A 12,693-nucleotide genomic window follows, 5' to 3' on the forward strand; every position below is an offset into this window, starting at 1 on the left:
GGCTTTACAGAAAGGTTAATTGTTTCCTAAGTACAGCATTTTTCTCACTGTTTTTCACTTATGCATAGTAGATTTGAATAATAGAAGATGCAGGGGTTAGGACTGTGGTGGGATATTCTGAGATTTCTGGTGGTTTTACAATAAACACTGTACATGTCTCCAGCTTGATTTGTCACCTGTGATGATACAACTGCAAGTAGATGCATGAAGTGAAAATTCAGTTTATAGGGAGGGACCCTGCACAACTGTTTATGGTAGGATGTGCTGCCAGTCAGGTGATGGTACGTTCAGAAGAAAGTTTTCAATATGATTTAATGTTTAGGACTGGTCTTTTGTGACAGTTTGTTCTTTAAAGTCCTTCCTTCAGTCTCCCTCTTAAAGTCCCTCTAATGTAATGAATTTGTACCACACTTGGACTTCATTATCTCCTCAGGCAGGTGGTTAGACTGACAGAGGAGGTTGAAAGACTGAGAATTATCAGAGAATGTGAGAACGAAATAGATTGGTGGAGTCAAACCCTGAGGCAAGGGCAGGAGGAAGAGATGCTAGAACAAGTGATGGATCCCCTCCCCTCCTGTTCTCAGACAGAAGGAGAGAACTTTAGGAACATGGAGGAATGGAGGGAGGTCCGTCCTCGGAGAGGCAAGAAAAAACCCTCCCAACTCCGTCCATCCTCCGAATTGCCCTTGAAGAATAGGTACGAGGTCTTGGAACTTCAGGGAAAGGAAAATGAAGCTGGAGTGACAGATTTGTCTAGTGAACCGCCTATGACTTGTCGCTCAGCTCCACGACTTAGGACTTCTTCAACTAAGAAGGAAAGGAGGGTAGTTGTGGTGGGTGACTCCCTTCTGAGGGGAACAGAGGGGCCCATCTGTAGACCTGACCCATCCCACAGGGAGGTCTGCTGCCTCCCTGGGGCTCGCATTAGAGATGTTAAAAGGAAACTCTCTAGTATGGTAAATCCATCTGATTACTACCCACTGCTGATTTTTCAGGTTGGCAGTGACGAAATTACTACAAGAAATGTAAGGGCAATGAAGAGAGACTTCAGGGCCCTAGGACGGCTAGTTAGGGGGTCTGGAGCACAAGTCGTGTTTGCCTCCATACCTCCTGCAAGAATGGGTGGAGAGATAAGCAGGAAGAGTTTAATGATGAACGAATGGCTAAGAGACTGGTGCCAAAGGCAGGGCTTTGGCTTTTTTGATCATGGGCTGCTCTATGAGACACCTGGCCTGATGGTGGCGGGTGGGATGCACCTGTCCCAGAGGGGGAAAAGGCTTTTGGGGCAGGACTTAGCAGGGCTCATTGAGAGAGCTTTAAACTAGATGTGAAGGGGGAAGGGGAGAAAACTGGGTCTGTTAGGGACAAGCCCAAGAGGAACATACCAGGGCCTGTAGGAGGATGGGCTAAGGAGGATTTAGTCCCACCGATGTGCTCTACTTGCTTCCTGAAATGCCTGTACACCAATGCACACAGCATGGGGAATAAGCAGGAAGAGTTAGAGGTCTGTGTGCGGTCTAAGGGTTATGATCTGGTAGCAATAACAGAGACATGGTGGGACAGCTCACACGACTGGAATGTGGCCATGGATGGCTATGTGCTTTTTAGGAAAGATCGGTCAGTGAAGCGAGGTGGTGGAGTTGCTCTTTATGTGAGAGAGCAACTAGAATGTATTGAGTTTTGTACAGGGGCTGATGAGGGGCGAGTTGAAATTCTGTGGGTAAGAATTAAAGGACAGGGTAGTATGGGTGACACAGTTGTGGGGGTCTACTACAGACCTCCTGATCAAGATGAGGAAGTTGATGAGGCTTTCTACAGGCAGCTGAAAGCAGCCTCACAACTGCAGTCCTTGGTCCTCATGGGAGATTTTAACTATCCCGATATCTGCTGGAAGACTTATACAGCCAGCCTTTCACAGTCTAGGAGGTTCCTCCAATGCATTGATGACAACTTCTTAATGCAAATGGTGGATGAGCCGACTAGAAGAGGAGCGCTGCTGGATCTTGTGCTCACCAACAAGGAGGGCCTTATTGAAGCAGTGGTGGTCAATGGCAACCTTGGCTGCAGCGACCATGAGATGGTGGAGTTCAGGATCCTGTGTGGGAGGAACAGAATTTCCAGCAGGACCAGAACCCTGGACTTCTACAGAGCAAACTTCAGCCTCCTCAACCAATTGTTAAGGGAAGTCCCATGGGACAGTGTGCTAGAAGGTAAAGGGGCTCAAGATAGCTGGACAATATTCAAGGACCACTTCTTGCAAGCACAGCATCAGTGTGTCCCAATGGGTAGAAAATCTAGTAAGGGAGCTAGGAGACCAGCGTGGTTAAAAAAGGAACTGCTGGGGAAACTCAAGTGGAAGAGGAAAATCTATAGATCATGGAAGGAGGGGCTGGTCACTTGGGAGGAATATAGGAATGTTGTCAGGGAATGTAGGGAGGCAACTAGGAAAGCTAAGGCCTCCTTGGAACTTAACCTTGCAAGTCGGGTTAAGGACAGTAGAAAGGGCTTTTTCAGATACATAGCCAACAAAGCTAATACCAGAGGCAATATAGGCCCACTGCTGAATGAGGTGGGTGCCCTGGTGACAGAGGATATGAAAAAGGCAGAGGTGCTGAATGCCTTCTTTGCCTCTGTCTTTACTCCTGCAGGCTTTTCCCATGAGCCCCAGATTCATATAACCCCAGAAGTAGTCAAGATAGGTGAGGACATAGTAGATGAGGATTGGGTTAGGGATCAGTTGCATAATCTGGACATCCATAAATCGATGGGTCCGGATGAAATGCATCCAAGGGTGCTGAGGGAGCTGGCGGAGGTCATTGCTAGTCCACTCTCCATCATCTTCGGTAAGTCATGGGTAACTGGAGAGGTGCCTGAGGACTGGAGGATAGCAAATGTCACTCCAGTCTACAAGAAGGGCAAGAAGGAGGACCCGGGTAACTATAGACCGGTCAGCCTCACCTCCATCCCTGGAAAGGTAATGGAACAACTTGTCCTTGGCACTATCTCTAGACATATCAAGGAGATGGGGGTCATCAAGAGCAGTCAACATGGTTTTACCAAGGGTAAGTCATGTTTGACTAACCTCATAGCCTTCTATGAGGAAATTACTAGGTGGATAGATGATGGTAGAGCGGTAGATGTGGTCTATCTTGATTTCAGTAAAGCATTTGACACCGTCTCCCACAGCATCCTTGTAGATAAGTTGATCAAGTATGGGTTTGATGATCAGGCAGTGAGGTGGATCAAGAACTGGTTGAAAGGAAGAAGTCAGAGAGTTGTAGTCAATGGGGCAGAATCTAGTTGGAGGCCTGTGACTAGTGGAGTCCCTCAGGGGTCGGTACTGGGACCGGTGTTGTTCAATATCTTCATCAACGACCTGGATGAGGGTACAGAATGTACCCTCAGCAAGTTTGCTGATGACACCAAGCTGGGAGGAGTGGCTGACACACCAGAAGGCTGTGCTGCCATTCAGAGAGACTTAGACAGGCTGGAGACTTGGGCGGGGAAAAACCTGATGAAGTTTAACAAGAGCAAGTGTAGAGTTTTGCATTTGGGGAAGAAAAATGCCATGCACCAGTACAGGTTGGGGGCTGACCTGCTGGAGAGCAGTGTAGGTGAAAGGGACCTGGGGGTCATGGTAGACAGGAGGATGACCATGAGTCAGCAGTGTGCCCTTGTGGCTAAGAAGGCCAATGGCATCCTGGGGTGTATTAGAAAGGGTGTGGTTAGTAGGTCAAGAGAGGTTCTCCTCCCCCTCTATTCTGCATTGGTGAGGCCACATCTGGAATATTGTGTCCAGTTCTGGGCCCCTCAGTTCAAGAAGGACAGGGAAGTGCTTGAAAGAGTCCAGCGCAGAGCCACAAGGATGATTAAGGGAGTGGAACATCTCCCTTATGAGGAAAGGCTGAGGGAGCTGGGTCTCTTTAGTTTGGAGAAAAGGAGACTGAGGGGGGACCTCATCAATGTTTACAAATATGTAAAGGGTGAGTGTCAAGACGATGGAGTTAAGCTTTTTTCAGTGAAGACCAGTGATAGGACAAGGGGTAATGGATACAAGTTGGAGCATAGGAGGTTTAAGATGAATATCAGGAAAAATTTTTTTACTGTAAGAGTGACAGAGCACTGGAACAGGCTGCCCAGAGAGGTTGTGGAGTCTCCTTCGCTGGAGACATTCAAAACCCGCCTGGATGCCTTCCTGTGTGATGTACTCTAGGTGACCCTGCTCTGGCAGGGGGGTTGGACTAGATGATCTTTCGAGGTCCCTTCCAACCCCTAGGATTCTATGATTCTATGATTCTATGATTCTATGATTATTGCTGAGGCTGAATTGTAACCTCTTTGGTGGTCATGCTGTATGTGGTCCTTCTGATCTGAATCTTAACTGTGGTACAAGTTACCAACAGGAAAGGCTTTTGGTTTTGAGCCAGTCTGACTGATCTGTTGAAAACTTAAGTCCAGGAAGTGAAATAAGGACCTGTGAAGCCTTCAAAGGGAAATGCAGCCTATCTGACTGGCTCCTTCCCCATCTCTATCACTGGCTAGGTACGGGGAAGCAACAGAACAAGCCACATGTTGCTCTCTATGCTGGCTGCCTCTTCAGTGTTTTACACTTGGATTTGTTGCACTGCATTTATATCTCTTAAAGCAGCATCTCTTGTGTTGTGCAGTCATAGGCAAAAGTCTCAGGGTAGGATGGAAAGCAAGCCAGTTAACTAGTCTAATTAGTCTGAATTCCCTCTCTTCCTAAGCCTGTGGCTTCAGGGAGCAGCCTGCTGTGATGACTAGTGCTGAGAAGCAGTAGGATGGACTTGGGGCTTCTGGTGGATTCAGGCTTCCTCTGCTCCTTGTTTAGTGCCAGCTGCTGCAGCTGCACCTCCTCAGAGCAGCTGTATCTTCCACCCCCATTCAAAACCAAGGGGGGAAGAACAAGTGGATTGAGTGTATGATGGGGGCATGGGGAAGAAGCATGAGAACTGCTGCTGCCATTGTACACTGGATTTTCATGCACATAAGTGACTTTTTTTCCCTTGACTACTGTGGCAAATGCTCTAGTTTTGTCAGTAAAACAAAAACAACCTTTTTATTGCTTTTTATATTTGGAAAGTGATGTATTATGGGTTTCTGAACTGGAGGTTAGTAAAGAGTACAGACATTAGCTTCCTTTCAAGTTACTCTGGGCCTTTCTTGTTTGTTTTGTAGGCAAAGGTCTAGAGAGATTTCTTTTATTTCCTACCCTACCATTGTTTTCAATAGTTTTTTTTTCTTAATATTCAGACATTTTATCGCCTCACTTCTTTTAAAACTCAGTTTCTTTTTTCTTTTTTTTCCCATCACACAAAAGGATACTTTTAGCTGATTGAGTTCTATCCATTGCCAACTGTGGACTCTTTTGTCTTGCTAGTCCAGCATCCTTTATAAAACTAGGACCATTGAGCAAGTACTCGCAGGCTCCCCACTGAGCACAATTGTGCTTGAAAGGTGTGGTACTGTACCAGTGTAACATGTAAAGCTGCAGTTTAGAGGGCTTGAATGCATTGCAATTTCTACCTTTTGCTTTGTGAAAGAAGTGGGATTGTGCTGTGAGATAATAAATCCACCTATTTTTAGTTTGGTGGGGTTGTGACAAGTGGGTGAACAAAGAACCAGTTGAATGCACTTGCTGTTGTGTTGAAATGGGCTAAAAGTTCCCATTCAAGTGGTTTCAGCACAGTACAGCTAACAGGCAGTTTTTCATTTATGTACACAAACCTTCTAGAAAGACAGCTGTGATGTTGCATTAATTTCTAGCAGTAAATTGAATAAAAGATATTTTGAAGGGGGACTCAGGAATTCCTTTCTAAAACAGTGAAAGCAGAACTTTCAAAACTTTCCTTTATTTGATCCCTTTCCTTCCCAGTGCCTACTGTAAGATTTAAAGAACTGAAAATATTGTCCCCTATATGGAGATACACAACAGGAAACATGATCTTTTTTCAAAGCAATGAAATAGGATTAAAATATCCTTTAACACTTTCCATTTAAAAAAAATTTTGCTTTCAAGAAAATACGAAAGAAATTCACACCTCTTAGTCATAAAAAGGAGCTCAAATGTTTGTAGTTGAATAAGCTGTGAGCTATATAGAAATGTTTTGAAAACAGGAATATATCTTATACCAAAACTGTTTACATAGGGGAGTAAAACTTGGAAATAAAACTCTTTGATTATGCAAGGTTATCAGTTTTGTTGATCTAGTCACATGCACAATTGGATGTGGATTTTAACCACAGCTAACAATGACTGACTTCCTTCTGACAGAACAAACTATGGTCAACAGTAATTTTTTTCTGAAAATTGATCTTAAGATGCAGGTCTTGGATAGATCAGCTCCTACATGAAGTCTTGTTTGTGTCTGTCTAAGCAAACTACATTTGTTTCAGGCCTTTGGGCCTGAAGCCTAGGCCTTATTAACTAATCACCTAATTTATAAGATATGAAAGCTGTTTGAGCAAGAGAAGAGCTGTGTGTAATAGAGGCTCATCAAACCTCTGATTAATAGTGAGGAATATCACACTGAAGTTTCCATGTGGCTTGGGAGACACTGCTGCACTGTCTTACCTATGCAGATACCAGAGATGGCCAACTACCATCCCATGCCTGTGCTGCTGTTCATTCCTCAGCCTAGCTGTGCTGTGATCGAACTTGAGTTTTAGTGCCTTGTTTTTTACCTTTACCTGAGTTTTCTCTCAAATTTCTGTGTAGATTTGGTATATGGATATTGAAGGAACTGTATTGAACCCACAGACTGGCGGTGGGCTTGTCTGTAAGATGTTCCATGTGTAACATCAACCCTGAGGGGTCAGGTAAATCACTTCAGTGAGATTTCCTCACTCTCCTTCTCCTGTATACAGGCAAGGCTGACAAATTCAGATCTCTTCTGAATTTTTCAATTGTTTAAAATCCCCCGGAAGAGCATGGGAACTGCTCATGTGGCTGCTGACACGCAGTGGTGGAGTAGGAAGATTATCCAGTGTTCTGGAAGAGCATCTGAAATACAGTATAGTGGGAATGTTGCAATGTTCCTATTTCATCCGAATATATAAACAAATATAAAATACTAAAGAAATTACAAACTGGGGGAAGAAGCTGAAAATGGGTGTGAAAGTTGGTCCTGTTCCCTGTGGATCAACTTGTAATAAAAAAATTGCTGTGCATGTGAGACTGGAGTCATTTAATCAGTAAGATATTGAAACCCACCACAACTTTATTCTCCTGGCTCTTGCCACCTCTGAGAGGAGCCCTGAGTCTTTCACCCTTCTCTCACTGCATGTTTGTATGGGGCAGAATTTTGAAGTTTCTCACTTACTAAAATCTAACTTCAGCTGCCTGCATAGTTCTGTTTTTCCTTAAATGCTGCTTCTGGATTCTAGTCCAGGATCCCTAAAAGTTACATGAGAAGCTTACAGATTTTATTCCTTTATCTGGGAGACAGAAGTAGCACATTTACTGAGGTTTTTTTTCCTTTGTCTAAAAAGGTAGTTGCCCTCTAGTTTTAATGTACTTTTCAAACAGAATTGCTCAAATTCCTGAGGTCTCGTTCAAGTGGTATCCAAATGTGAGACAAACTAAGCTGACTTCGGAGCAAGACCCTTCCAGTCGAAGCTTAGTTTTCTCCTGTTTTGAGGTTACCCAAATGTACCAGTTGCTTTGTGAACTCTCACTCTCTCTGAGGTGAGGCCTGAGGGCCCACTGTCTGCACACTTGAGAACTTTGAGAAATTAATTGTTGAGTAGGCTGCAGTGCAGCTGTCTGACCTAAGCGCTGATGTTACCAAATGCTGTGCTCTGGCTTTGCCAGAAGGCTAATACATCAAGCTGGGCATCTCCTGTTCCTCATTACAGAATCACAGAATCCTAGGGGTTGGAAGGGACCTCAAAAGATCATCTAGTCCAACCCCCCCACCAGAGCAGGATCACCCAGAGCACATCACACAGGAACGTGTCCAGGCGGGTTTTGAATGTCTCCAGTGAAGGAGACTCCACAACCTCTCTGGGCAGCCTGTTCCAGTGCTCTGTCACTCATTTAGTTGGCTAAAGCTAGGGGTTTGGATCTTCCTGCATAAAAAAGGGGACTGGTCGTTTTTCTCACTAAGGAGAATCTACATGGGCAACATACCTGTGCAAAACCAGATTGCATAGCAAATAAATACAATTTTTCCTTTTTTTTCCACATGTGGCACTCTGAATTTTGAGTATTTACTCTCAATCCATTTGTGGAGGGAATTTAGTATGTTCTTCCTGTATAGTCATGATTAATATGGTAATGTATTTTTTAATTGCAGACTTTAAAAAATTCCAAAAGTCTTTGCTCCCTTGACTATGAAGATGATGATAATGACACACAAATGAAGACAATTGTGTCATCCCCATGTGACTCAAATGATCTTATGAACATCATCACCCCTGGTTCCAGTCCGATGAAAGAACAGCTGGATGAAGTAAGACATCATGGGTCATGCCAAGGTAGCTTCCAAACAAGGGATTACAAGAAAGCAGCTGCGGTGTGTGAGAGCGACGAGGACACAAGTGATTGTGAGAGCACTGAAGAAGGCATCTTTCCTCTAGACTGTGGGGACTTGGACCTAGAGCAGATTGAAAACAACTGAGACTCCAAGTTGTGTGCTAGAATCAGAGTTGTTCTAAATTAAAATGATAGAGGATTATCTTTGCCATGCATAATCCATGTCCCTGAATATCTCTGTATTGCCTATCTTGGGCCTGTGTTAGAAGAAATGTTTCAGGTGGGGGAAAAACGTGAACCATTGTTACCTGTTTAGTCTATTGATCAATATGTGGATGACAACAAGAAAAAAGTAGGAGGTTAAATGTTATTTTGAACATTAAGGAATAATTTTGATTAAAAAATTTCCTAACAGATATTTTGCATTTTTATGGCTTTTACAGTTCTGGAGAAAAAGCATCTCTATTTTGAAATGAATTTTCAGAAGGGCATTCTATAAAACTAAATCTGTCTACAGTGATTCTGGTGCGGGTATATGTTGCTTTTGTTAAAGAGCTTAATGTGAAAAGTGAATTGCATAACAAAATTGGTAATAAACCTTCAGATGGAATTCTTAAATATCTGGTTGACAACTGGTCCAAAATCCTTAACTGCCATCTTTGACAGTGTCTGGTTAAAAAAACCTTCATAATGTGTACAAATGTTCTTTTCATACATTCAGGACTTTTTGATCAAAATATGGTAGTGACCTTAAAGGTTAACATTTTCCATTATTTTACTACTTGAATTGTTTTCTAGCCTGAAGCAATGCTAATTGAGGTGGGATAAAACTGCAAGTAGCTGCCCACCTACTTGGTCATTATGTTTTCTGTGGTTCAAAAGAATGTACAAGAGCACTTGAACTTTTAGACAGGGACTTTGTAATGATCAATTCCCCAGGAGGTGATCCCTTCAGCAATACTAGAAGGAAAATAGTCCTTGAATTAAATAAAATGACATTTTGCTTTGCACTTTTTGTCTGGTTGTGAATTTTACTAGTGGAAAATGTGAAGTCTGTGGCAGATTCTTTAAATATGGTGCATGTGCAGAACTGGGTGGAGGGGGAGCACAGATTTCCGGTCATCTGAAAAGAAAGTGAAGTCAAGTTATTCTGGAGAGCAGGGAGTAACTCATGCTGGATCCCAGAAGTGTCTCAGTGATTACACACACTGTAATAATCTCAAATATTTAACTGTATTAATTGCAGACTGTTGCAAAACATCCTTTGCTAGTTCAGCTACAGTAAGGGTTTTCCTGAACAAGGGGGATATTAATCTTTAAATGGTTTTAAATTGGATAGAAAGGGAAAAGCTTAGATTATGGTGTTTTAGTGTGTTGTTAGTCTGCTAAAGTGAGCCAACTCCTACTGTAACTTGTGCCATAAAACCAAAACACAGCAACTTATTTTAAGTCAACTAATGGAATGTGATTCATAGAATCATAAAAAAGATTAAAAAATAAATACTTGAGGCATTTGTCAAAGGCTGCAGCAAGGTATGACATGGGCTCCAGCCTTGTGATTAGGATCAGCCTTTGACCATGAAGAGAACTGGCCTTTAATTACTGAATCAGCTTACATAACTCAGTATCTATACAGGATTTTAAGTTTGGGTAGGCAGCAAGAAGGTCTAAACTTTTTTCTTGCTTTGGTGACTCCTGCTGCATGTACAGCTATGAGCAGCAGTGATCTGTGACACTGGTACATGTGTGTAATAAGATGCAAGAGCACTGCAAAGGCTTGTTGGGTTCTTTCTGTTTTAACATATAATGTGTGGGAGAAAATGAAGCTGCTCACTGTTGACAAAAATAATTCAACTTTTTCTAGATAAGTCAATAAAGGGATTGCTGCTGGAGCAAACTTTGGTTCCTTCAGGAGTTCTGTTAACAGAGTGTGTGTCACACCACAGATACTTGCTCTGGTGTAGCACAGACCATACACTTACACAAAGCTATCTGAAATAATCTCATGCAACGGGGGATTGTGACAGTTGCTACTTCAAGAAATAGCTACTCCAAGAAGTAGCAAGTGAGGTGCAGCCAGTTCCCCTCATGGGTAAATGGGAAATGTGCTATAGTGTGGTAATTAGTCATCATGGGTTGTGGAACAACCGTGCTCCTTCCCAGACTGCAATTACTAGTTGCAGAACTACACTTCTTTGTGTATTCTTAATTGAGCAATAGAGGTAAGTAAAATTGAATCAGCGTTAATGCAGGATTGTAGGAAAGGCCAATAGTACTACTGGGATCACTTAAAAGCTAATTTACCTATTTGAAAGCACTCTAGTTAAAAGTGTAATGGTATGGAATGAGAAAGCTAATGTTGCAATCCATTTGGCTCTTCCTCCCCCAAGGAAGACAAGCTCCTGGAAGAAGTAAAAGAAGAAAATACCCCAGAGGGCTTGAATAAAAGGAGGTAAGATGTGCTTTGTCAAGGAAAAAGAAAACAATAAGAACTGAAGCTATTAATAAGAAAGTAATAAAGCAAGAAGACCAGATAATATTTATTCTAGCTCTGAAATATGGCCTGGCTGTGATCTCAATGAATTAATCTCTCTAGCCTCAAAAGCAAGCTGCTCCAGTTCTCTTCTGAAGGTGCACTGCCTTTGGTCAGCACAAAGCCACATTCCTTCAGACAAGCTTAGGGGGGAAGGGGTTTCCCAAGTGGGGGAACATTTGCTTATGGTAACACAGGACTCGGTCTCCTGGTAAACCAGCTGTTAAAACTGAATAGCCCTTTTGTGGAAAAAGCAGAAAGGAGTGGTTTTAGATACTGAAGAACAAGTTTTGTGAAAGTAGGAAGTAGTAATTATCTAGTTTAGGCTCTTATTAGTAGGTGACAGGGAAATAAGCAGTTGAACAGCTGTGCAGTAACACTGGCAGATGAAGAAATCTGCTGGAAGGAATCTGTGCACTTTGTCTGCAGATGCTAATGTAATCCCCCCTGAGAACCAAGAGTAAAAGGAATTACTGGTTAAAACTTGGTTCAGACAGGGCAGGCTTTGGCTTTATGTCCCCAACAAGATCTGAAGTCCTACTCCTAGAGAATTTGGCACATTTATTGCACTTGATCATGGGATAAAATCTGGTGGCTGTTGGGCAAATGCAGAAGGTGGTTTGCAAAAAGGGAAAGTGTGGTTTCAGAGATTGAATTGTATTTGGAAGTGGGCTGAGCTGGGCTGAAAGCAGCTCTGCTCTGGGAGGGGTTTCCTTCCATCTTGCAGCCTGTGTCAGAACAGGAGACTGTATTGCATGGGGTTGTGGGAGTTGCTCTAGGTCAATTATCTTTCATTTTTATTAGCAACCTGGATAACAAAGTAGTGTGCATGTTAAATTTGCAGTCAACAGGAAGCTGGACAGATGTGAAAGATAAGATAGCATGAATTCAAAGTAGTTTTGGCAATGTGTAGAAATGGTTTCAACAGAGGAGATGGTGGGGAAAGACAAGATCCTTTTCAGCAAGACACTAAAATTAGATTGGGTTAAACAAAGCACAAATTCAGAGTGGGGCCAACTAGTAGGCATTATTTCAGATAAGCAATCTGGCAGTTTATCCTGCTGATGGTAGAAAAGCAAGCTTCAGGCTAAGGTTCACAAATGGCATGTTGGTGAGACTCAAGATAATCCTGTGCTTGACGAGTGCCTGTAAGTATGCAACTTGAGACCTGTGCTTAGAACTAGAGAGTGGCGTGACTGAGATCTTGGAAAATGTGGGAAAATGCATGTGGGAGGAAGCACTAAAAGAGTTGAGCTTGAAATCCTATGGTAGGCTGGGCTTAAGTTGCAACTAGGATGAATGATAGTTTCTTCTAAGTCTGAATATATATATATTAAAAAAAGGATAGGGAATCACTGAGCAGATGTGTGGGGAGCTGATAGCTCTCCACAAATGGAGATCGGTTAGGAGCAAGCATCTGTCAGGGGCAGTAGCTATATTTCAGCTTGGATAAGGGGAAGGTTGGCTTTCTTCCCACAGTCCTTTCTTGTCCTGTTTTCCTTTGGATCTCTGCAACTTGTCTTTCTAAACAAGCCTAAAACTGACAAGGTAAGTAACTGGAGGGAGAGCAGCAGAGAGCAACCTGGCAAGGAAAGTGCTCTGGAACAGAGAGAGGTAGGACCTCCCAGTGCATAGCTCAACTGTGATCTGTAGATTTATTTGG

The 12,693-nt window shown here is 42.9% G+C and overlaps 1 protein-coding gene across 2 annotated transcripts in view; it reads left to right on the forward strand.

Moving 5' to 3' along the window:
* Nucleotides 1-9,507, forward strand: part of FAM53A (family with sequence similarity 53 member A) — a 70,937-nt gene extending 61,430 nt beyond the window's left edge. For both annotated transcript variants that reach the window (XM_051617824.1, XM_051617823.1), the window contains exon 5: nucleotides 8,319-9,507. In XM_051617824.1, coding sequence (XP_051473784.1) covers nucleotides 8,319-8,642 — 324 coding nt within the window. In that variant the 3' untranslated portion in view covers nucleotides 8,643-9,507. The remainder of the gene's footprint in view (nucleotides 1-8,318) is intronic.
* Nucleotides 9,508-12,693: the final 3,186 nt, after the last annotated feature.

The sequence above is a fragment of the Apus apus genome, chromosome 4 (assembly GCF_020740795.1).
Source record: "Apus apus isolate bApuApu2 chromosome 4, bApuApu2.pri.cur, whole genome shotgun sequence".
In the NCBI taxonomy this organism is placed as follows: Eukaryota; Metazoa; Chordata; class Aves; order Apodiformes; family Apodidae; genus Apus; species Apus apus.